Below are 23,849 nucleotides of genomic sequence, written 5' to 3' on the forward strand. Positions count from 1 at the left end.
ACCCCTGCTATATAACACACACATACGTACACCTATACCTCCGCGTACATTTTGCATATATTCCTCTTCACGTTCGCGTCGTTCGAATTCGCATTTTCACCATTCGCGCCATTCGCACGCGACTTTCACCGGGTTTTCACGATCCTTTTACGACGGTTATATCGGAAACCGGGCGCAAAAAAGTTTAGCAAAATAGCGATATAAACAATAAGCAAATTCGAATTGAAAGAAAAACAAAAAAAACAAAACAAACATATGGAGGAATTTTTATCAGAATGCATCTGTACGACCGTGTATTGAAATGAACGCGCAAAATGTTGTTTCGCGTGGAATTTTTGTAGTCTACATAAACATGATATAGAATTTCTTTCCCTTTTTCATATGTAATTTTTGAATTGTACCAAAACCTCCATACCCGACGCACCGTACGTTTCACTGGTTCTTCATATTTTATATTCGCATTCCATCTGACCTTCTACTTTTTCCGTACGTTAATACGATTATGAAATACGAGTTTTTCATAATAATGGACAAATGAGTAAACAAATGACAAACGAAGGAACAAATGAAACGCAAAAACGAATAATTATCGCAGGTCTCCGGCTGAACGGAGCGAAGTACGGATACCTGATAATTGTAAATAATAATTACTCTTCGATAATTACTTCAGCACAGTTGGTTAGAGATATTACGAGACGTTATATGTATACAGAGGAGTTTCAAAGTGCTCTCGTGATGTGCTGTAATGATATAATATAAGTACAGTTACAGGTGTGGGTACAGAAGTTAAGTTTTGACGTCTTGGATACATCGGGTATAATGGGCGTAGCGTGTAAAATGAATCAAATTCTCTGAAATTCTGGGCGATGATGATGACGGGCGATGCTTATCATTATTATAATAATCTAATCATTATTATTATACAGAATATGCAGTAAACTCAACGCTCGGCGTGTCGATTCGCAATTATACCAACAATATTCAAAATTGCCTTCCATCGTACGCATTTGAAGCTAATGTGTAGCGCGATTGATGGAAAGAGAGCTTATAGCGGGTTAAACAGAAAATTATTATTGTCATTGTTATCATGATCGTTGTCCTATCTTTGCGATAATTATTACAAAAGAGTCGACTGTCCCACACGGCTGATATATAAATAGGGATCCTCGAAAATCAGAAATAGAAAGCGATTAATTAAGGAACGAAAAAGCAGAGTGAAAACCTGCGAAGACGCGTTAGAAAAAGCTGAATCGGTAGTATCAGCGCCGTTTTATGTGGGACACAACAATTTATCGACGCGGCAATAATTGGCTGGTGAAAATTGCCCCGCGCAATTTCGTCGTTAGGTATAACGCTAAGTCGGAGTTTCTTATCCTCAGCCTTATTTTGTTCCTTTTATCTCGGAATGCCCCATAAATACTTACAATTAGCGAATGAGAGCGGTAGGGTGAACTTGTGAGATTTGTTCAATCTCGTAAGAAGCTGTGGATAAAAAGTACATCCCGGAAGTACACGGATTCTGCACGGGACGTATACGTATAGTCGTTTCCGCCGTGTCCGTCCCCGCGCAGACGAACCTATATACACATACAGTAACCCGAAATTCCGCATGCATCGATTCCGCGGTAAAAAGTCTGTGCGGAATTCCGCGCACCGATCGCACCTGTTATCCGCAGAGAAATGAAATAAGCAATTGTGATACTTTCGCAGCAACCGTTGGCCGCGGGTATCGTGGTTAGGAGGGTGAAACGATCGTTACGTAATTTGACAGCGCAGTCTACGACGAGGGCTATATGTATAGGTAAATATATTTGAGCTTTAATGTCTCGTAACTATAATAGCGCAAAACCAAACTACACTGACCTCGCGTGACGAAAACGCATTTAGGCTGATGGATTCTATAAACTATCACTACGGTCTAGTATGTAATAATTGTATTATATGCCCAAGTATAATACGTGTATACGTATACGTGTATGTGTATACGTAAGGTATTTTCGGCAGACTCGATCCTTCTGTCCTCACAAAATCCACCACAGCTAACATATAATGCTCGCAAATGCTGCGGGTATGAGAAGCACGGTGGCTGTCAATCACGTGATGAAAACCCTTTGCCGACTACCACCCCGTGCACTAACCACCATGCGAACTATCGACTTCTCGCAAGGAATTATTATGAAAACGTGTAATTTTACAAGCAATTTTACTCCAGAGCCCGCGATTACGGGTTATTCAGGGAATGAACTAGTAAGTGATGAGTTTGGCTCCGCACGCATACGTAAACTATCTAATACTTTTGCATAAATACCCTTTTCACTAATAATCGACGATTGAACCGGATGAAACTTTGGGGCGGGGAGGGGGAGAAAACCGACAAAGAAAAAAACAAAAAATTATTCAAACTTTATATTTCTTGTGCGTGAAAAATTCCCATCGCTTGAAACGTGTTCTTTACCTTCTGTTATCGCTCCGCGAACTCAGCTCCGGAAACACTCTTTTGACCAGAAGAAATTGAAGGAGGGGGTTGCCATTTTTTTTTTTTTACCATCTTTGATCTTTTACTCGATAAATTTGTACTGACCTTTTAAATTGTTGTAGGAGAGCGATTGCCTCCGCATTCTGCCTTGAGAGTTGCCATTTCTTCGCCTACTTGTTCGGCACCACATGTTCACTTGAACGTACGACCACAATTTTAAAAATAAAATTGCGTACAGCATACAAACGTACATTCCTCCGACTGAAAATGATGCAAAAAAGAAATAATTAATATTTTTATAAATATTTTATTAGATTTAAAAAAAAACTTTAAATCTCGTAATAGGTATACATATACGTGAATATTTAAAAATATCTTCGAATTCGTTGGACTTAGGAATCGGTGATCAGAGAGAAAATAAAAAAAATATATATATATATATCTTGTAAAGGGGGTAAGGAGAGAAAGAAATTCCTTATGGTGGGATATCATAAATTAATTATTCAGCGGGGATTTCGTATTATGCGATTTAATGAATGCTGCACGTTCTTTCGCATAGTATATAATATACATATATACGTATGCCTTCGAAGTTTGCACCGTTCGCACATTTTCCGATATTTCCATTAACGGGGGAAAATTTCTGTACCCTGCATTGTTTATGTCTTAATTAAATCGCGGACTTATAGATTCTTCTCCATTTTCAAGCCCATTATCAACCTATATTATAAAGGTTTCCGAATAGAGAAAAAATAAAAATTGAGTAAAAAAATTTAAGAATTTTCTATATTCTGGACAGATTACGAACACAAAATATCCAAATTAGAGCTGACGCGATTTGCGAAAGCTCTGGTCGTTGATTCGAATCTCTAGCGTAATTTCTTGCGCAACACTGAAAATTTTCAGAATTTCCGTTGGTGAAATTCGACCGAAAAAAGTTACGATTGTACAACATGTAGTTTATCTCGTTCGTCATTCCGCAAAAACTATTTTCCTCCGTACCAAAAATATCTTAGCATATGATATCGCTGATGTCTCGAAAGTCGATTTTTATCACCGAGCCAAACGCCCACAAAGTAGCCCCCGAGGTTCGCGATATGTGCGAGAGGGAGGTAGGAGGGAATAAGGGACGGCAAAATGCATCCCGTTTCCAAGTTTTCGCTTTGTGTCCATAACGTCATGAAGAAGTGGGTAACTGCACGGTGTACAAGATTTTCATGGTATGCAACTTGCTAGAATTGTAAGAATGCACATCCAGCCATATCCCGCAAAACGATATAATCTATACGACCTGGACTCCAGATCCTCCGTGTTCATTTCAACGAGAAATTCTATACACACGTACACACGTACACACGTACGCGTTACGTATACATATATATGACATTTGAATATAGATGTATTATACGTGTGTATGTATAGGTAACCGAGAAGCATATCTGGAGTACAGCCAGCCTGTTAAGTTAAGTGGCTCGTTTCCGCAAACGCAGACGCCACACCGCTTACACCGGATAATCCTTTCAAAATTAGTTTCAAGTTGAACTTTGAACCGAACTCACAATATAACCGATATGATATGCTGCAGCGTCAGAAAATCCGCCTGGGATAATAAAAAATTATATCCTCCAAACAACGTACAAACTCCAATGGGCGTCAACCTACAAATTTTCGATGCAACTTTTAAAACTTAATCTCACCGTCGCGAATTTACAAAAAAAAACTTTTTCTCTTCTCTTTCATCATTTTCAATGACCATACGACGAATCGATGCGCGATTCCATTCCGAAAAATTACAACCATTTGTTGTTTGGATTTTTCGACTTTTTACGGAGGGGGCGTTGTAAGAAAAAAAAAAAAAAAAAGTGATATTTCCGATTCAAATAAAGGTCGCGCGATTGCCCGGAACTCGTGCCAAGTTTTGCATTTACGCATGGGGTACCTCGATAAGTATTACTGCACCTTTGTGCCAACATTGGTGAACGCATACACATGCGCGAGTGTACACGGGTCCATGGTGCCAGGATCCGCAGGATTTTTGACGTTAAGAAACTGGCAAAGGAATTCAGAGGATTATGAGCGCACGTGTATGAAAACACCTACGTATATATGCGCCAGCATCAGGAAATTGCACTGGCCATTACAACTTTATACCTACGAATACATAACCGTGTGCAACTTGTTTCTCTCTCTCCTATTTATTTTTTATTTCGTTTTTTACGTTTTTCTTGTTGGCTCTCCGTAAAATATAGTCCACGCCCCGCGATATTTAGACACGTGTTATAATAAAACCGTACGGCTGCTACGTTTTATTTAACGAAGGCTTGAAAAACTTTGACGAAATTTAAAATCCTTTTTTTCAGAATTTTCATTATCGGATTTTCGATATCACTGGAGAAATATGAAACGAAGGGGGAGAAAAAGTAAAGTGAATATATTTGATTGATCATTGATCGTTCGAGGTCTTTGTCTGGACGTGTAGTGGCGATATGAGATATAGAGGTTCGTATAAGGTTGATGAAACGGAGGCGATGAGTGTATACAAGAACGTGAAAGGTTTTCAGAAAATCCTTTTGACAATAGAATAAAATAGATAAGAAAATAAAATAGAATAAAATATTGTTGGAAGAGCTATGCACAACTGCGAAGTTCTTTGTATCACTGTATATGTATAATACACGTACCGAACGATTCTCGAACAAATGCCGAGAGAAAATTGGGAAACTATTTCCTATTTTCTATTTCACCCATCGTTTCAAGCTTTTTGAGCAGCCAGCTCTGTACATGAAAAAAAATAGTCAGCTGCCACAAAGAAGTACAATCTCCACTTTTTTAATGTATTTCTTTTCGTGCCACTTGATTCGCGCTCCTTGCACCTATTCCAAATCGTTGGATTTACGGTGAATTATTTATTCAGTTTCACCGGACGAATTCCGCAGTCGAAGTCGACGACACCTGTTACCCTTGTGTAAAAATTCTCCAGAGTTTAAGGCACGTTCGAAAGTAGCAAAAAAAAAAGTACGTAAGGTTTTAAGGTACACAGGTAGACCGAAAAATCATTACGATACTATGCGAAATCCGCGTCGTGACGATGGAATAAATTATCCGAACCTCTCAAAAGAGCGTGCTAATTTATTTATATAATTATTCATTTATTCATTCAATTATTTATCCTACACTTCGTCTTTTATAATTCCGACCTTTGACTTTCTCGTTTGAAAATTTTTATTTATCACACTTCGTTCTTTCTTTTTTTTTTTTTGTTTTTTTTTTTCTTATTACTTCGGACGAGGAGTGGCAGTGCAGAAATTTAATTTAGGTCTGGTTAATTGAATCATGACGACATTCGAAATGGATTTAAATAAATTCGTAAAAATCTAACTGCAACATATTTTTACTTTCTTCTCGGAAATGCACTAGAAATATTCTTCTTCTAGAGTAGAAGAAGCAGAAGAAGAAGAAGAAGTAAAAGCAGCGATGTACATATATATGGAGTATCAGCCAAAGCCGTCGCCGTCGTGCGGGACTCCGTAACTTTTAAGAAGCGCTTAAGGTTGGGTACATAGTTGGTACAAATCTTTGCACTATATTTCTTTTGCTCGCTTCTTACGTACCAGGATATCTATAGGAACCTTATACCGGCCAGGATGTGAAAGCGACAACGGCTACTTTATTCGCGGAAAAAAATCTCAAATGCCATATTTTTTCAAATGTATAATAAACGCACAACATACGTCCATATACGTATACCTATTACGTGAATATTTTATTTTTGTACGAAGAAGAAAATATTTTCCTCCGCTGGATATCAAGTTTTAAAAAAAAAAAAAAAAAAACGCGTAGCAATACAGCGTCGACTTTTAAAGTTACTCGAGATAAGGGAAAACTTTGAACGATTAGACGCCGGCAGATGAGAAGAAATCACACAGACGCGCAACGTGGGTATCATTTCGGATGTTTCTTCCTCTAATTACGACTTTTAACGTCGCGAACAACCCTTCAACTTCGTACTTTTTTACCTTGATCTTTGATAAATACGCGCGAAAGAATTTCTATGAAATATTTTCAAGCTGGAAAAAAATGCCGACGGAGTCGTATCCGCGTAGGAGAAGAAAGCTTCGTGTCATAATTAGTGCGCAGCGTGGACGTCTTGTAATTTTTTGAGAGCGATTTTGCAACAAACGTAATAGCGAACACGGATGGATTCTTTCCGTCTCCGTACTTACTCAAGCTGAAACCGGACTCCTTGACGTGGATAACCACCATCGGCATCAGCACCATGACTATGAGATTGACAACGTGGAATACCATGCCGGGTCCGTGAGCGATGATTTCCTGAAAATCAAATGAATTCGATGAAAAAAAATCAGCGCTATTATGCGAAGCGGAAAAGAACATGGTGAAAAAATTAAAAAGGCATTTGGCAATTGCGTTAATATCGCCCTACATACATAAAATTTACTTTTACCACATTATATATATGTATATAACATCAGCGGGGTAAAGTCGTGATTGATTTTGGTCCAGTGCCAGAATCATATTGTTTTATCGTAGGTTGGTTAACGGGGTCAATTGTCAGGCCAATATTTGATCGGTTTGTTTGATTGGATAGTCTGCCGCATCACACATGTGTTCTATGCATATATATACAAACACGGCCACGCACACGAAGTTATGAACGTAGTGTTATTTTTTGGTCAGCTTTTCGCCATTGAATTATTTTCGACGTGTACAGTATTTATACAAGCGATCGACAAGTTTTTTTTTACACAAAACTCTCAATTTTCAACACCTGGGGTTAAAAAAATTTTTGCTTTCACTTGTTCAACGATTGAAAATGATAAAATTAACGGAGAAAAAAGTAGCTCTTCCGTCAATCAGCGCTTTCGATCCTAACATATTTACAAAGACATCCAATATTCAATGCGAAAGGGAATTTTTTGAAAAAATATGACACAAACTTTGCGTAGCTTCCACTACAGCATCGGAAAGTTAGAATCTCCCGTGGCAAATAAAGTTTCAAGATCTGAAGGGGAACAACTTTTTTGAAAACTTAATTTTTAATATCGAAGCTCGGAATTTTTCCGTGATCTCCTAGCTGTGCCTAACGAACGAATGCAGAGTTTAAAGGTTTCGTATTAAAAACTGAATATTTTTAACGGGAATATTTCACCTGCTCGTAATGTATTCGGAATTGTAATTATTCTAGATTTTGCTCGAGATTTGGAATATCTGCCTCGATCTCCCGTAATAACCCTCAAAATGAATAAATCCATACGTCGAGTATAGGAAGTTTAAAGCAACCAACGGAATATACGTATTGTACAATTTCTACGTATTCCATTTAAAACATGACTTTTCAAATGGGCTAATCGGATTAGATTTTAATCAGTTTCCAAATGGGTTGAAGTGCGCAAGCTTCAAAACGATCGATTCAAATTCCAAAATCGCTAAAAATCTCACGTTTAGTCGTATACACCTTGTAATCAATTTTTTGCGATAGGTAGCAATTTTCCCACAACTTTTAAGGTAGTAAATTGCAAGGAAATATCGCAGAAGCAAGTTGTGCTTGCGGTCCACGTCTGCTTGAAGTGTAGATATTAAGCTATCGGAATCAGATTAAGGGACGAAGGGTCGTTTATTGGATATCGGATTCTCGTTTGAGGAGGAATTTTCACTTTGTATATTAATAAAGTGAAGTCTCACTTAATAAAACAGCGTATATTAAATCTAAAGAAAGGCACGGAACACACGCGAAATGGTAAAAAAAAAAAATTCATCGATCCGATCGAAGTAAGATCTGTAAATCAATGAAAGAAAAAACCGCGAATAAAATTTTCAGTCAAAACGATATCTTCGTCCAATAAAAATTTAAGATAAAAATTATCATCATCATCGGCATACGTATACGCGTATGTGTGACGTACCTACACACATTTATAAGATCGAACGAAAAAAGTTGTGCTGGAAAAACAATCGAAAAGAGCGTCTATCAACTTTTTGGGTATAGGGAGCTACACGTGCAGCAGCAGCAGCGGTACGAACGCAAAGTTGCGGTCGTCGAAAATATATAAGGTACCTTCGCGAAGCCTATACGTACCTACTACCAAAACTTTTACACACTTAATAAATCTTCCCGAAGCTCACTTTCGTCTTGATAAAAGCCCGAAACTACGCTATATGCATAGTTATATACATACTATGTGTGCACATATTTACTCTGCGCAAGGGAAAAACGCCCTAGCAAGCACCGGGGATGTATAAAAAAAAAAATATATATATATGTATATATACGTATGTCTTCCTGTATACTAAATTGAAGTCACGTACTTCCAGAGCTTTTTGATCCCTAATCGCGTATATAAACGCAATCGATTTTTCTTTCATTTTTTCTTTTTCCCGCTACTTACCACTGCCAATCCTTTCTCGATGAGTAAACAGAGGACTACGGGAACTGTGGAGTCTGGAACAGAAAATATTAAAAAAATATAGAAAGTCGGTTCCACGTGTGCATTGGATGGTGAAAAAAGTGTCAAGAATATGTATATAAGTGAATCTATACAATGAGTTCCGCCTGCTTCGCGCTGTGCTGGAATATTAGAATCAAAGAAGAGAAGAAAAAAAAGAAGAAGAAAAAAGTTTCCGTAGATTTTCAAGGCGTAGAGGTATCGTGTATATATTCATGATGTGTATATGTGCATTATACATGTTATGTATTATTATATATATTAAACTAAAGAGAAAACTCGGTTCGAGCGGGTTAAAATATTGCAAAACTTAAATAAGTTTAAAAGATACAAGTTGCGATATGAAAACGTCGCGTTGACTCGACTGAGCCACTGGGAAGGAAAAGCAGCGGCGGTGGCTATGTTAGAGGGATGGAAGACGTGGGGTGAGGGGTGGAGATGGGGGAGAAGGGCGGAAGGGAGGTTGTACCTACAACGGAACACGAAAATTTCGAAACCATTTTAAACTAGCTCTGAATAATGTAAAAGTAGGTATACTAAAAGTTATTAAGAAGCTTCGTGGGAACGACAAACTAAGGAACTTGGAAAACCACTCGACTAACATAAAGCCAAATCATACAACGAAATTAATAAAATTAACGATTCCGAGGGTGGGAAAATAAATAAATAAAAACAGAGACAAATTACAAACACGACCCTGCCTCGCATCGGTACTGTTATTTCAGAACGTGAGGTTGAAATCCAGAAATAAGGGTTTTGTTGAACTCGAGTTCGTGAAATTGAATCTCGAATGAACTTTTATTACTGCTCAAAACTTTCGGAACACGTTGTACAATTTTTTGATCACAAGTCTTAGAATATTGAAGATTTTCGGCCCAAACATCGAGGACGCTTTTCCTACCTATTTTGACTTTAAGAATACGAATCTGTTGATTAAATTGAGCTACGAATTAATCCCATCGAGACAACTCAATTTTTCTGTACCAAAAAAGGGAAAAAATTGCGGATAACTAAATCGATTTTATAGAAGCATCAATTTGACTTTCAGTTTTGGATTCCTGAGTTCAAAATATACAAGAATACACTGCATAAACTCCGATAAAAAAAAATGTTGATTTTTCAGCCCAAAATCGAAAAAAGTCAAGCCGTGATTACATTCTATACTAGTATTCTGAAATTTTCATAAGATCGGAATAAGAATCAAAGTTCGTAATTATTTAACCGAATTTATCACATCTTTCTAGCCATTAAAAGTTAGTGTACGTATAGAACCCCGAAGGTAAGACATAATGAGGTAGTTGAGTAAAGCTTATTAATTAGCGAACATAATTATTCGTAATTAGCACACATCGTTGTCGGGTATATATATCAACATTATGGACGGTGCTTTCTTTCCTGCACGCGACATTATCACATTTTTTTCCTCGAAAGAAAATCTGTGAGAATCTTTCGATCTTTGCATCTATTTTTTCTCTCTCTCCGCTTTCGAGACACAAAACTCTTGGGAAACCAAAACTCCTACTCGTCCCTCCGTAATCCAGGTTCGAATAGTTTATAGAATTTCAAAAATTGCGCGAGAGCCGTACGAGTTTTTTTACTCTTCCTTTATTTCTTTTTTTCAATAAAAACTGCGGTACAGCCTCAGTCGACTTAATTCGCGACATTTTTTGCCAGCGTCTGTCACTCTACACTAGAGTGCAGTACGTGATGGGATGAGTGATCAGCGACAACGCGTCACTCCGCGTTTGACGCGATCATTAGATACACTGCGATACGTCCTCCGAAGCGCGAAAAACACGCTTCAATTATTATCACGTCACGTTAACCGCGGCTATATTGCATACACTAGTTGTCTATGGCGCACAGCGATCATTTTTGTACATCGAAAAAACCGTGCTTCGCGACTTATCACGGTCCCTTGGTATACCGTAAATTATGAGACACTTTTGTTATTCTGAAAATTTCTGAATTAAAATTTTGACAAAAAAAAAAAAAAACCCAGCAAAAATCATTTTTGCTTTATCCAGAAATTATTTCATAGATCCGATACATATCATCCCCGTATACATACTTAAAGTATATCTGCGAATCGAATATCGTACGATTATTGAAAAAATAAACGTGATATTGATAGGGAAAGATAGTAAAAAAAAATATTGGAAAAACTACAAAAAGCAGAAAGTTTGCAGTTTCGAGTGAACTTTAAATATAACGCGATATTTTCCTCCCTTCGTTTTACGATTGCCCGAAACGTGAAAGAGATTTGCGTTTGTGATTCCGCATACGGATTACTTAATCTGCTACGTAGCAGGGGGTATACCGTAGTAATCGAATTAAAAGTAGAATTGCTTCAGCGAGGCGTTAATCTGAGCGTTAATCGTTAAATATGAACATATGTAATCAGATATTGCGCGCGGAGCGTACCTACCTACCCGAATATCGTGATCGTGACCAAAAAGAGAAGTGGGAAAAATTCGTTGTTCCATTTCGAATAAAAATATATCATTTTCACGTATACGTCCGTACGAGCGAATATCGTATACCGAATCAATTATGTCACAGAGTTTTTTAATAAAACAATATTATCCGCTGTACACGCAGGTAAAATATTTTCCATATTTCAATAGGACGTTTATCCGGAGTAAATTTATTTTATTTCAATTTCTCTACGACGAATATAAGTATGTATCTACACATGCGAAACGTACGTACGTACATGGTATTATTTCATTATCGTTCTATCTATCCCTTGTGCGGTACGGTAATTAATTCACCGGAGCATATTTGTATTGTACGTACATAGAGAAAGTGTTTTCTAGGATTAGCGACATAAAATAGGCGTTCGTATGTATTTGTACATACTTGTATAGATTTTATACGTATGTATACAGAGCGGACAACGTGAAATTGCGCACCCAGATTTTGTGCGCAAGCGTGAATCAAAACGGCAGTCGAATTTATCATCTGCTAGCGCGTTGTACCAACAGCCTCAGATTTCAGCTGTAGCTGTCAAATTGTCGATCACCAATACAGCTGAGATCGCCGTAGTTAAATATGACTGAGGTATGTTGTGTCAGGTGAATAATGCGACACAAAACCAGACACAGATAAGTAGGGTGGCATAGCATCAAATAAAATTGATCAATTGAATGAGAGATTAATTAAATGTCGACAGAAATACACTGATCGAAAAGTTCAGGTTAGGTCCTTGTATTTGACAGCTAAATCTGAAAGCGGAGTGTTGTTGGACATTCTGCGAAACAAATGCCGACGATCGCGCATGTGCAAATGGGGTGCGCAATTTCACGTTGTCCGCTCTGTATACGTATGAATATATACCTATACAGGTGGTATATGTATTCGTTATAAAGGGAGTAACAAGTAGCGGCAACAAGACTGCTCGACATCGGTGATTTACGATTTTGAATTAAACTAGAAACAAATGGATGCAATCGTGTCTGTCTAATTACCATAAGAAATAATTGCTTCCAATGTAGGTAACTGCCGCGTACGGAGGCAAAGCACATGCGGAATATAATACTTATGTATATACATACATATAACGTGCGTGTAGGTATGTGCAAATCGCATTATATTCAATTTATTTATTTTCCAATTTTTCTTAATTATTACGAGAACCGATATGCAGTGTTGCGATACCATAGATATATCGATTATGTGTGCATAACTGTTCGAACTTCAAGTAGAAGAATAAGAAAAAATTTCGAGTAAATAAAATCTGAATAAAGCACACGTAAAGGATGTACAATGCACGCACCTATGTACGCACACTGTTATTCACACGTATATACACTCATATGATATAATACTTTATATACGAATTGTGAAAAAAACGCGCTCGGCTTATCTCACCCCATATATATACGCACAATGTTTATTATATACATGTATATATTGTTACACATAGATACGATAAATGTACTTCCAGTCCGCTATCTTTACCGATGACTGCTTCCTCCATTTTTTTTTTTTTTCCTGTTCTTATCAAATATTCACGTATGAATCTCTTTTTTTTTCTTTTTTTTTTCGTTCGTCTCCGCTTCATTTCACTTTATTCATGAAACCTATGTTCACGTACATGTGCGTGTATATATTTTGATTACATCGCAGAGAGATTGAAAAATAATATTATTAGTAATAATAATTTTGCGGACGCGCATTTTTGTAATTCATGTACAACATCATTTTGTAGGATATACATACGGATAAATTAAAGCACAAAAAAACCAAGGAATGGAACTTGTACGAATTTTTTGTAACACCGGAATATATAGACTTCCGTTTTTCTTTTACTTCATCCTGCATAATTCAGCGAATTTTTCTTCCCACGCACTCTGTCTGCATTGTACGTACGTATACCTATATGTAAATGATTAAACGAAGCCGAAGTAATTCTCGTTCGATGAAAAATTGTGGCAGGAAATGAAATTGAGAAACAAAAAAAAAAAAACGAAACGAAAGCTCGAAGAAACGGACGTTTACCTTACAGGGTCCGATTACGATCGAGCGCTAATTATTCTCGCGAATTAAGCAATTTTTCAAATCCATACACACGTGTGTGGCGCATTATAAGTTATAATTGACCGAATCGGTAGGTTAACGATCTGGAAGGAGGAAATAATTGGAGAAAAATAAAACATTTGGTGGGAAAATTCGAGCGGCAAATTGGGTTAATTAACCGTGCGATGCTGCAATTCGAGTTGCACGTTTTATTGTAATAAAATTATTCGCGTTTCACGAGCGCAAATTATTCCACAAACATCATATAATAAGTTACACAGGAATATGAGCAATATAACCTCATCCGTACGTGCACATATATACCCACGGATCTATCTACACACGAATTAAATAGATAGTTGTTAATTAACAGGGAATATTGTTGAATTTTAAAGAGTATATAACTACCGACTGGATGAAATAAAATCGTTATTCGAATCGTATCTCTGTAGAAGAGAACCACACGAAAATCAAAAACGGATGAATAAAAAAAATTGAATCATTTTATGGCTCATGTAATGTGATTTCAGCTACGGTGGGGGGAGAAGCTCGCGGAAATGCTATTAAATGAATTCATATTCTGCACCTTGATGCGATGCACGCTGGTTTCTAAACTCTGTCAGGATTTTTTAATAAGTTTTTTTTTTTTTTTTTTTTTTCTCTACATTTCTCAAACGCGGGAGAAAAGTGGAAAGGAAAAAGTAAGCTCGGCTAATTCAGGTAGCGGCTAACCGATCGGTGAGGGAACGCCAGCTGGTGCGTACATATATTTTCATGGTATAAAACTGAGAGGAGAGAGCGTCGCGTCGGGGGCATCGTTGTCATTGTCGTAATATCTACCCCATACACGTAGGACGCGTATACCCGGTTACACGGGTAGGTAGGTAGGGGAGGTACGTATGCACGTGTATGCGTAAGAAAGTCCCACGAGACACCTCCGAGAGTTAAATTAACCGATAAATTCATAAATGAAGTCGCTTATTCACGACGAGATAATGGCTTATATATGTACGCCGCTGAGAACCTACTGTTGGTAGGTTTTATATACGCGACAATGCTTAATTTATTGTTAAAACCTTATATATAATTATAACTATGCCGAACAACTATGGGTGAAAATTGATATTGATTGCCACGAGGATTATACGAAAGTTATACACGCGGCTATCGATATTATAATACAGGTATTATATATCGACTAATCCGTACAAACTAGATGTAAACTTTACTGCAGCTATTATGTAAATTTCGAACCATTATTTAAATCTATAATAACAACAAATTATTTATAGTTAATTTCAGACCGACTTATCGTTGGAAAATTTTCTGATCTCCGAATGCAAACATCAGCGACGAAATTCTAATGATCAAGAAACCTTTCGCAGTGATTTCGAAACTCTGAAACTCTGCAGCTATATACGCGATAGGGTTTCCCAAGAATATCGCTTCCATCGCAACGCTCGGAAGTTTTGCGTTTTCTATTTTCAATCTCCGTTTCGCTGGATGATATGCAAAAATTTTGAGGATGCGTTTTTCGATTCAACCTGTTCTAGTTATTTTTTTCAATAAATTTTTGGATTACTCCTGTGAAAGAATGATACGATGCCAGGGTGGAGGGTAAATCGGGGAGTATCGGTTCCATTCGGTAATTATGCGAATCCGGAAGAACTGGACATTGGGCGAACTCTTCCTATTATTCCTGAGCCGTCGCGAAGAACGCACGAAAACTTAAGAGGTAAGTAGCTCGAACTCTTTACTTTACCAGATGTTAATACGTCCAGGAGATTGAGCCCGTCTTTGGGGATTTTATTTTATTGCTAAACCCCGTCATTTTTTACTTCACAACTTGTTTGTATTTTATCGTGCCAAATTATTTACATGATTTATTTCTCTTGTACATCACATCTCATACCAGTTACGTACCGCTTATTTTCATTGACATACTCGTTTACCTATGTATTGATATTATCGATGGCATCTCATTGTTCGTCCGACTGAGGAAGCTAACTAAATATTGTACGTAATTAGCGACCAGGTCCACCATAGTTTAAGACAAAAAAAACAAAAACAAAGGTACAAAGAAAGCAAGTGACGAATTACATCGGAACAATGATAGGTTCGTTACACCCCATTTCGCCCCCCGCCCCTATACGTGGACGCTGTTCCATATATAGCTGAAAAATCTATCCACCCACCGGAGAGTGTCTGTTTCGCAATATTATACCGGCATGCAGAGAGAAAATAACGGCGAAGGATAAACACAATGCGAATGTGAGACTTAATACACGTCTGCACAAGGACGACGACGACGACAACACCGACCGTATCGCATCGTCGCTACTATTCTTGCATGGATTTTTGGCACCGATCCACCAGACTCGGAGTGAAATGAGGGAAAGATTAAAAATATGAAAGGAAAAGGAAAAAAGAAAAATCCTACGGGGCGAGGCTGACTGAAAACGGCGTTGGATTTCTTGGCAACACCTTTTCCTCCCCCCCCCCCATTATTATAACAACTCACAATCAGTCGGGTATCTATACGTACGTTGTATTGTTGCAAAATTTTCTCGAATTTTAGTTATTTTTTTTTTTTTTTTTTTCAGTCACACGTTCGGTCCGACTTCTTTTCGCTCGTCAAGAGATTTTTGACGATGCGGTGTTCGACTTACTTCCCGCATTGAGATATAAAAATAGTAATAACAATTCACGTTTACTTACACAGTATGAGGACGATGGAAGGACATTCTGTACTGCCGTCGCTACTTCCGCTCAGGAAAAAAAACCACTGTCGAGGATCTACCCTGATTCCGTACCTGAAATTCACAAGTCAAATATAACACGATGAATAAAATCTGGTAAATCTGGATAGCCTTATAGTAATTAATATTCTCTCATTTATCACGGAAGATATCATTATTATACTCATGATAAAAGATTAAGAACATTCTCATTTTCGTCTTTATATTTTTTCTCGCGATTTTCTTGTGTTTCTCTCCTTTTTTTTTTTTTTTTTTACCTCTCTCATATACCGGTATATAAATAATAAATTTTGTCCCGTCCAATTCGGTCGAAAATGTGAAAGAATCTTCCTCGCTGTAGAGCCAAAAAAAAAAAAAGGAGAGAAACAAAATGAGAGAAAAAAAAAAAAAAAAATGGGATGAGGAGACGGCGCTAGCTAGCGTGAGAACAAGAGCTACGTAACGCGAAAGCGCGAAGGAAGGCGCAATTTAATGGAGAAGAAAAGCTTAAACATAGGCTTTATATAAGCTAATCATGATAAATGAGTCTTATTGTTCCGAGTAATTAAAGTATTTTCAGCAAAGCTGCAATGTCATGGATTATTTTGACGACCTTTAAACGGTCCAACGATTACGACCGATATACCGCATGCGCAATTAACTGCAAATCGTTATCGAAAAAGTAGTTTTCAAAAATGATGAGAAATACTACCAACCCGTCGACACTGTAATCGATCGAACGACGCAGAGTATACGAAAAGAAATCAGAGCCGGATCGGTTGTATCCCGTCTTAACTTAACCCGCTTAATTAGCGCGCGATTGTAGGGCCCGCGTATGATCGGCTAGGGTTAACCATGTTTGGAGATTTCATTGATCAGATCGGCTTGTGTGTGGCTTGTGAAATTGGTAGGAGAATGGGGGCGCGAACGGCTGGGGCAAAAGCAACAGAGTGAAATTACGGGGGGGGGGAATTTGTGAATTTGAAGCATTTGCCGCAGATCACTCAGACGGCTTCCTGCATGAGGATAATTTCCATCATGAGTTGCGGAAATCGCTGCCATACTCAAGATCGCGTGCAGGATTGTTATCGGTGACATAGAGGACATGCCGGTCCGTAAGTGGCCGGAGTGGCTCGCATTGCTGTACGAAGTAATTGACCGATACCGTATACCTCTACCGTTAGAGATGTAGCGCGCGTCAAGATTTTTGGAATGGCAATAATATTTTTGACTTTTTTCTACTTTCGTCGAAATGAAGATTCGAAAGAATTGGTGAAAATTTATCTGGTAGGGGGGTTGACAATTTTTGGAAAATAAAATGTCTACACTTTACATCGCTGAACTTTGAATTTTTATCATCTACTACGCGAATTTTTTGGTTCGGTGAAACGAGTGTGTAAAAAATGAATAATAGATAATTAGTTAAAGTATATTTTATCGCAGTTGTTAAGCTGTGATAGTTAGAAATTAGGTTGCACCAGCAGGAGCTGGTCTTGAATAGGTTATATATTAAGGTTTCCATTTTTAACAAAAATTTATCTTTCTTGTTAAGGAATTCAAAAACTTTTCGAGGAACTTTTAAGCGTGGTATAATTAAATGTCGGAGCATCTATAGTACATTGTGTAGTGCAGCGAGCCAGCAAGTCGAGCCTAAACTAAAGAGCAAGTATAATATTGTAATTACAAGAGAGCACCGTTACACTTTGGGTGAAAATTTCACGAATTCCACGTCGAAAGATCCAATTTTTCAACTGACCCCGATAAAAAATCAACGTGTGACTTCCGAATTCTAATTATATTTTCGCACACGAATGAACAAATCATAAGTAGAAAAAACTCCGATCTTTTTTCTCCTTTCGCAAAGATTTTAATAAAACAAATCTGCCAGCAATTTGTAAAGGGCAGCTAAGTTTTATTATCATTAATAACGACCGTAATGGGCTTCGAAAATTTTCATTCCTACGTTATACCTGTGTACAGGTATGTACTATAGACATTCAACGGAGGAGAAACAAGAAAAAAAAATGAATAAACAGAAAAAACAACTTTTCGGTATGTGAGGTAAGCTGGAAACAGTATGAAGAGAAAATAAGAGTCGAGTATAAGAGATTCTTAGAGAAATATATCAAGAGTTTAATTAATCAGCTTAAAAGTTCTCATACCCTTATAGGGTGGAAAAAGAAGAGGAAGAAAAAAGGTATTGCAAAAAACAAGACAATATACTTGAATGAAGAATAAATAAACTTTTACACTCCCGCAAGTATATGAAAGTATCGGTGTTTTTGCCCATCGAAAAAAGAACTTTTACCCAACGCTCGTGATATCGTATTAATTTACGTAGTTAACGGGATCGGGAATAACGATATGGAAAAAAAGAACGTGAAATAAAAATAAGTATAAATTGAATAAAATAATACGATTTTCTTCCCTCGTCGATGACCGGCTCCGAAGCTTACGTGTGTATCGAATCCGTACTCTATAAATGTATTTCCCAATATCGGAAGGATTGTATGTTATTTTTGTACGGTATACTTACTTTATGAAATTTTCCAACAGGAGTCTGAATCCTCCGATACCGAGTAACAAAAATCCCCAGTTTATGAAACCGGTGAAATTGTCGAATTCCGAAGTCCACGAAAAAAGGCTGTCCCTCGGCCTGTGACATCTGGAAGAAGAAGAAAAAATAAACGATTTATTTACCAAACAAAATTTCACTCCCATTTCAATGGTCATCGCGACTGCGCAGCTATACGTCGACTCGTTAAAACTCATCAAAAATTCATACAAATCCACCCTCGATCGCTCACGAAATCCTTTTATAATCTGGACGACAATAATGACCTCCGACAGCATCAAAGCACGACGTACCTCGAATCGGTATCGTATTTTTTTCCCTCCGCTTTTCCTTTTTTCCCTTATCTTACTATACTTTCTCGTTTCTCGTACTCCCTCGCTTGTGTTTTCTGGCCGGCCGGCTTGTGACTCGACTTTGGCGAGAGTGGGCCGCATCGCGCTCCAACAATGCTTCGTCTTTTCCTGATGAATTTTGAAAAGCCTCTGCAACCCCCGACAATGCGGCTATAAGCTAGCACACTGCAAACCCCTTCTACTTCTTCTTTATTTTCTATACCGTACACAACACAGCTAGCCCCAGGCTTATCTCTCCAGCTTCGTTCTTTTGTCCGACGACGATAATAACGTAATAATAACAATGATGATAATAATTTTTTGATAAATAATCGGAAACTCTTCTATTTTTCTTTATTCTGGCTTTTGTTTCGGCTGAAATGAGGAAAATTTATAAAAGGAAAACCGAGGGTGATCGATATCCACGGAATATATCGATCGAGAAATTCTCAATTTGGGGTATTATACATTATACATTGTACGTGAGTGTACGGAGTATACGACCGTTGCGGAATAAAATAAAATAGCGACAGAGGGGGCAGAACGTTACGCGAGTTGATACAGCCGTTTTACTATCACTATATGTATATCTTATAGATCTGGGCCCTAGGGGAATAGAACTAAAATAAGTTTGAGTACGCGAGCAGCATGAAGCGAGGAGGTATTAGAACGGAGCTAACAACTGACCGCGGGGTCTAGCTGACGGAATGACGTCACCGATGAGAAATTACGTCACGATTATCGCGCTCCGGTCAGATCGGAACTTGCACGTGCCGTACAATAGCGCAATGATGTAACTGTGTAGGTGTGTGAAGTGAGATGAAATGTGCGTTAGCAAGCAGCGAGATGAAATTAAGAAGAGAAAACGAAGTGATTTGCGAGGTGATTTGGTACCCTAAAATTCAAGAGTAACGCCTCACCTTCCTGTAATTGTAATTCGGTTTGTTGGCAAAAAAAAAAAAACAATCGGGAAAATTTGGATATAAAAGTGAGAAAAAAGCGTGAAAAAAAAAGGAAAAACAATAAAAATAGAAGAAAGCGGGAAGAATAAAAGTGGAGAGTCTCCAGATCTGGAGGGTGTTGTATATAGGGACGTGATAGGTATACCTATACACGTATATAGATATATATATAAAAGAGGATATAGGGGAATCTGAAAACGGTCCTCGTAAAAGATAAAGGTGCGAAATCTTTTGTTTCCGGATCGTCTCGAGAGTTGCAAGGGCTCACGGGGGTTGAGTCCACAAAAGGGGGATTTTTCCCCACCGCCGCGACCGACGCCGCGCGACTCCGGGACTAAAAAGAAGCGTAAAGTGGAGCGAAACAGAGAAGGAGAAACCTGTCCCATGTACCTACTCGAAATACTGAACACACATGTATAATATATCCATACATAGCTATGTATTTACCTATGTAAGTGTGCAGGTGAGTGCACGTACATAGGTGCACAGCTATATACGGCATACGTAAGTTTAAAGTCCGCGTTCACGTCTCCTGGTGCCATATGTATCACACCGCAGGACATACGTGTAAAGGGTGTCGTTTTGAAAAATGATAAAAACGATAAACGACCGAGTCACCATTTTAAAATAGATTGACGAAAAATCTAGAACTATCCGTGAACGGAATAATATTATATTTAACTCTTACAACTTATTGTCCGGCGATGAAAATAACACTCGAGAAAATGAAACGAACCAAAAATTTTGGATGAAATCAAATCAGGAATTGAAAAAAAAAATTTCTAATTATTTCATCGAACGTGAAGGGAAAATTATTTTTTTTCTGTGATTCCCATTGCACCCCTAAATCGGTGTAACATAGAAGAAAACATCGAAAAAAAAGTACCTATTAAAAATTTCACCTACAAAGTGAGAATAAATATATCACACCGTGTATAAAGGTATGTATTTACACATTATATATGCACGAAAACGTGTGCAGGTGAAGGAACATACAGAACCGCAGGGCAATTCTCCTGACACCGGAAGAACCTGAATATTTAAATGATAGACGGATACACCAGTATTACGTATGTAATGGGCGTCGGCGTCGGCGTCGGCGTCGTCGTCGTCGTCGGGCGTCGGTCGGTGTACCTACGGTGTTCGGTGGCAGACTTGCCGGGCAAGTTTTCGAATCTCCAACTCAAGAGCCATACGTATAATGCATAAGTATATACCTAGGTATGTACGCACATAGACTTGCGATGCATGATTCACAAGGGGAAATTAAGCGACCTTTTAACATTTCTTATTTATTTCGTCCGGCCCCTCATAGTTAGTTCGCCGTGTATACTTTTTTTCGCCTTTTGGAATAAGTAGCCTTTATGCATAAAATACAAACCCCGCCGAATTCACCAGGTACAGACTGTGTTATACCCAAAAAGACGATCAAATCAATTTCTCAGGTACGGGGGTGATTAATTATGCAAATCAGGAATTAGGGTGGGAATTGATAGCACGGAAATAAAAACGAAATTGCACACATTGCGGTGCAAGGTAAATTGACGAAGAAGAAAAATGGAAAAAAACAAAAAAAAACAAAAAAAAAAAACACCTGCTGCGGAATGCGCGGGTATTAAATCGAATCACTGCACCTTATAAAGTCCCAGACAATTGAGTAATAAGCTTACGACAAAACGAGAAAAACATGAATCAAGAATGTTAAAAACAAATTTTTTTATATATCTTGCAAATTAAGAAGATAGGAAAAACCGAGAACCGCAGCAACTGAGTGAACCGTGAGATAGAATCGTCAAACATCTGCTCGTACCTAAAAGCCAGTTGGTAATTAGTTTGCAAAACTTTGTGACTCTGCGAAAATAAAGAAGGCAAGAAAAAGCGAAATTTCTTAATGCTTTCTTCCACTTTTTAAATCGCGTTCCCTACTTCCAAATATATCCCCTCGTTGAAAAAATAAAAAAAATAAGTAAATAAAAAAACGAACAGAAAAAAAACCCGGAAAAAATATCTCGAACTTCCGCAAAATTTTACACAAAGTATTTATCGAAGAAATAAAACTAGCTGAGAGAAAACATTGTAGGTACTATTTGCAGATAAAACCGTACGAAGCATAAAAAATTATTATACGCGGAAGAGCCACGAATATGGTCTTACGTAATTCTTCTAAAATTCCTCTCCTTTTATTTTACCTCGTCTTTTTCATCGCCTGTGCTCTCTACTCTTTCATCGAACCCAGAAATCAGCCCCCGAAATTTCGACGCCACTTTTTTCAATTTTTCATTTTTTTTTTCTTTTTTTCATTTCGTTCACATACTTTACCGGTGACTGAAATTTTGTGCACAGATAAATCAGAAATATGGTAGACGAAACTGGCGGAAAATATCTCGACTGCGTTTCATCGAATAGTAATAGATCAGAAAGCCGTATCTGAAGAAAAAAAAATGTATAAAAATTCTTTCACATTTTGTTTTTATTCGTGACGGTTCGGTCGCAGGCTGCAGCGTAAAAAAGAGCGAGGGCAGTTGGGTGAATTAAAATCCACGAACGATAAAAAAGAAAATCCATATTATCGCACGCGCGTATAGATATACAGATATTCTATGAGAATATCCCCTTTTTTTTCATCGCTTTTTTACGGAACGACGTACCCATAGCAGAAATCATATGACTTCGCATTTATCGCGTTAATATTATACGGCAGGCGTTCACACCTCGTATAATCTTGCAAATTTTTTACGACTCAAGTAAAAAAGAAAAAATAAGGGTTTATTTGTAATGAAAAGGAAACAAGCAAAGAATCCGAACGACCATGGATAGAGAGAGTGCCGTCTAATAAAACGAAAAATATAGGTGCAGTAATATCGTATTAGAATAATTAAAATTTGATGCACGGAATAATTAAATCCTGAAGTATAGCTTTCGAGCGAACACTGACAATCGTAAGTGCAATATAAAAAGAATCGTACTAAAAAAATCATCTGCGAGAGGAGAAAGGAAGCGAGAAGGATTTTAAGAACAAGGAACTCTGACGGAAGATGTATATATACTTATGTATACTGCATAATTTAGAAATAATTAGTTCACTCCTCGTTCACTTTACTTAAGTAGGAGTGCAGGTGCACCTGGCTGTTCTTTTAATTCCGGTGAACATTTCGTTCCTCTCTTTCCTCCAGTATTTATACGTAGCAGTAGTTGTAATATCGCCCATATAGTTTACTAAACAGCTATAGGCAACGAAATTCGTTAATTCGTAACTAACAAACTAAGGTGCGAAGATCGTTTCGGACTTTGTGCTTTTTTATTTCCTTTTACCGGTCTCTCTCCCTCTTCCGTTCTACCGTTCCTTTTTCTTCTCTATTTCTTTCGAGAAGAAGTAGGAAGAAAGTTTGCCTTAGTAAAGGATCCCTTTGTTTGTGGATCGTTATACCGTGTCGAGGGGTAAAGATTTTACTGTTCTCTTAGCGTCCCTTCAGTGTAACAGCAGCACCAGCACCAGCACCAGCAGCAGCAGCAGCAGCAGCGGCATAACGTAACTCTATAGGTTCGTACAATCCCCGCGCGTTAATAAAAGGAAGACAAACGAACGTCCAACAACGAGATGAGAAAATACATCGCTAGAGAAATAGGAAAAAAAAGAATAGAAAGTGAAGAAAAGAGTTGAAGAGTTCTGACAATATAAAGAATATACCTATCTCGTGAGAAATGGGCGTGCAAGAAAATTACCGGAGAAGGCTGAGAGGGGAGAAAAAAATCAAAGAAACGGGGTTACGAAAAGTTTTGT

At 37.8% G+C, this 23,849-nt stretch overlaps 1 protein-coding gene across 2 annotated transcripts in view; it reads right to left on the minus strand.

Annotated features, from left to right (window-relative positions):
• LOC105692225 (diacylglycerol O-acyltransferase 1) overlaps positions 1-23,849 on the minus strand; it is a 39,231-nt gene that overhangs the window by 12,867 nt on the left and 2,515 nt on the right. For both annotated transcript variants that reach the window (XM_012411289.2, XM_012411288.3), the window contains 5 exons: positions 18,736-18,864; positions 16,180-16,274; positions 8,884-8,936; positions 6,700-6,808; positions 2,582-2,737 (listed from right to left, as the gene is read on the minus strand). In XM_012411289.2, coding sequence (XP_012266712.1) covers positions 2,582-2,737; positions 6,700-6,808; positions 8,884-8,936; positions 16,180-16,274; positions 18,736-18,864 — 542 coding nt within the window. The remainder of the gene's footprint in view (positions 1-2,581; positions 2,738-6,699; positions 6,809-8,883; positions 8,937-16,179; positions 16,275-18,735; positions 18,865-23,849) is intronic.

This window comes from Athalia rosae, chromosome 3 (genome assembly GCF_917208135.1).
Source record: "Athalia rosae chromosome 3, iyAthRosa1.1, whole genome shotgun sequence".
Classification (NCBI taxonomy): Eukaryota; Metazoa; Arthropoda; class Insecta; order Hymenoptera; family Athaliidae; genus Athalia; species Athalia rosae.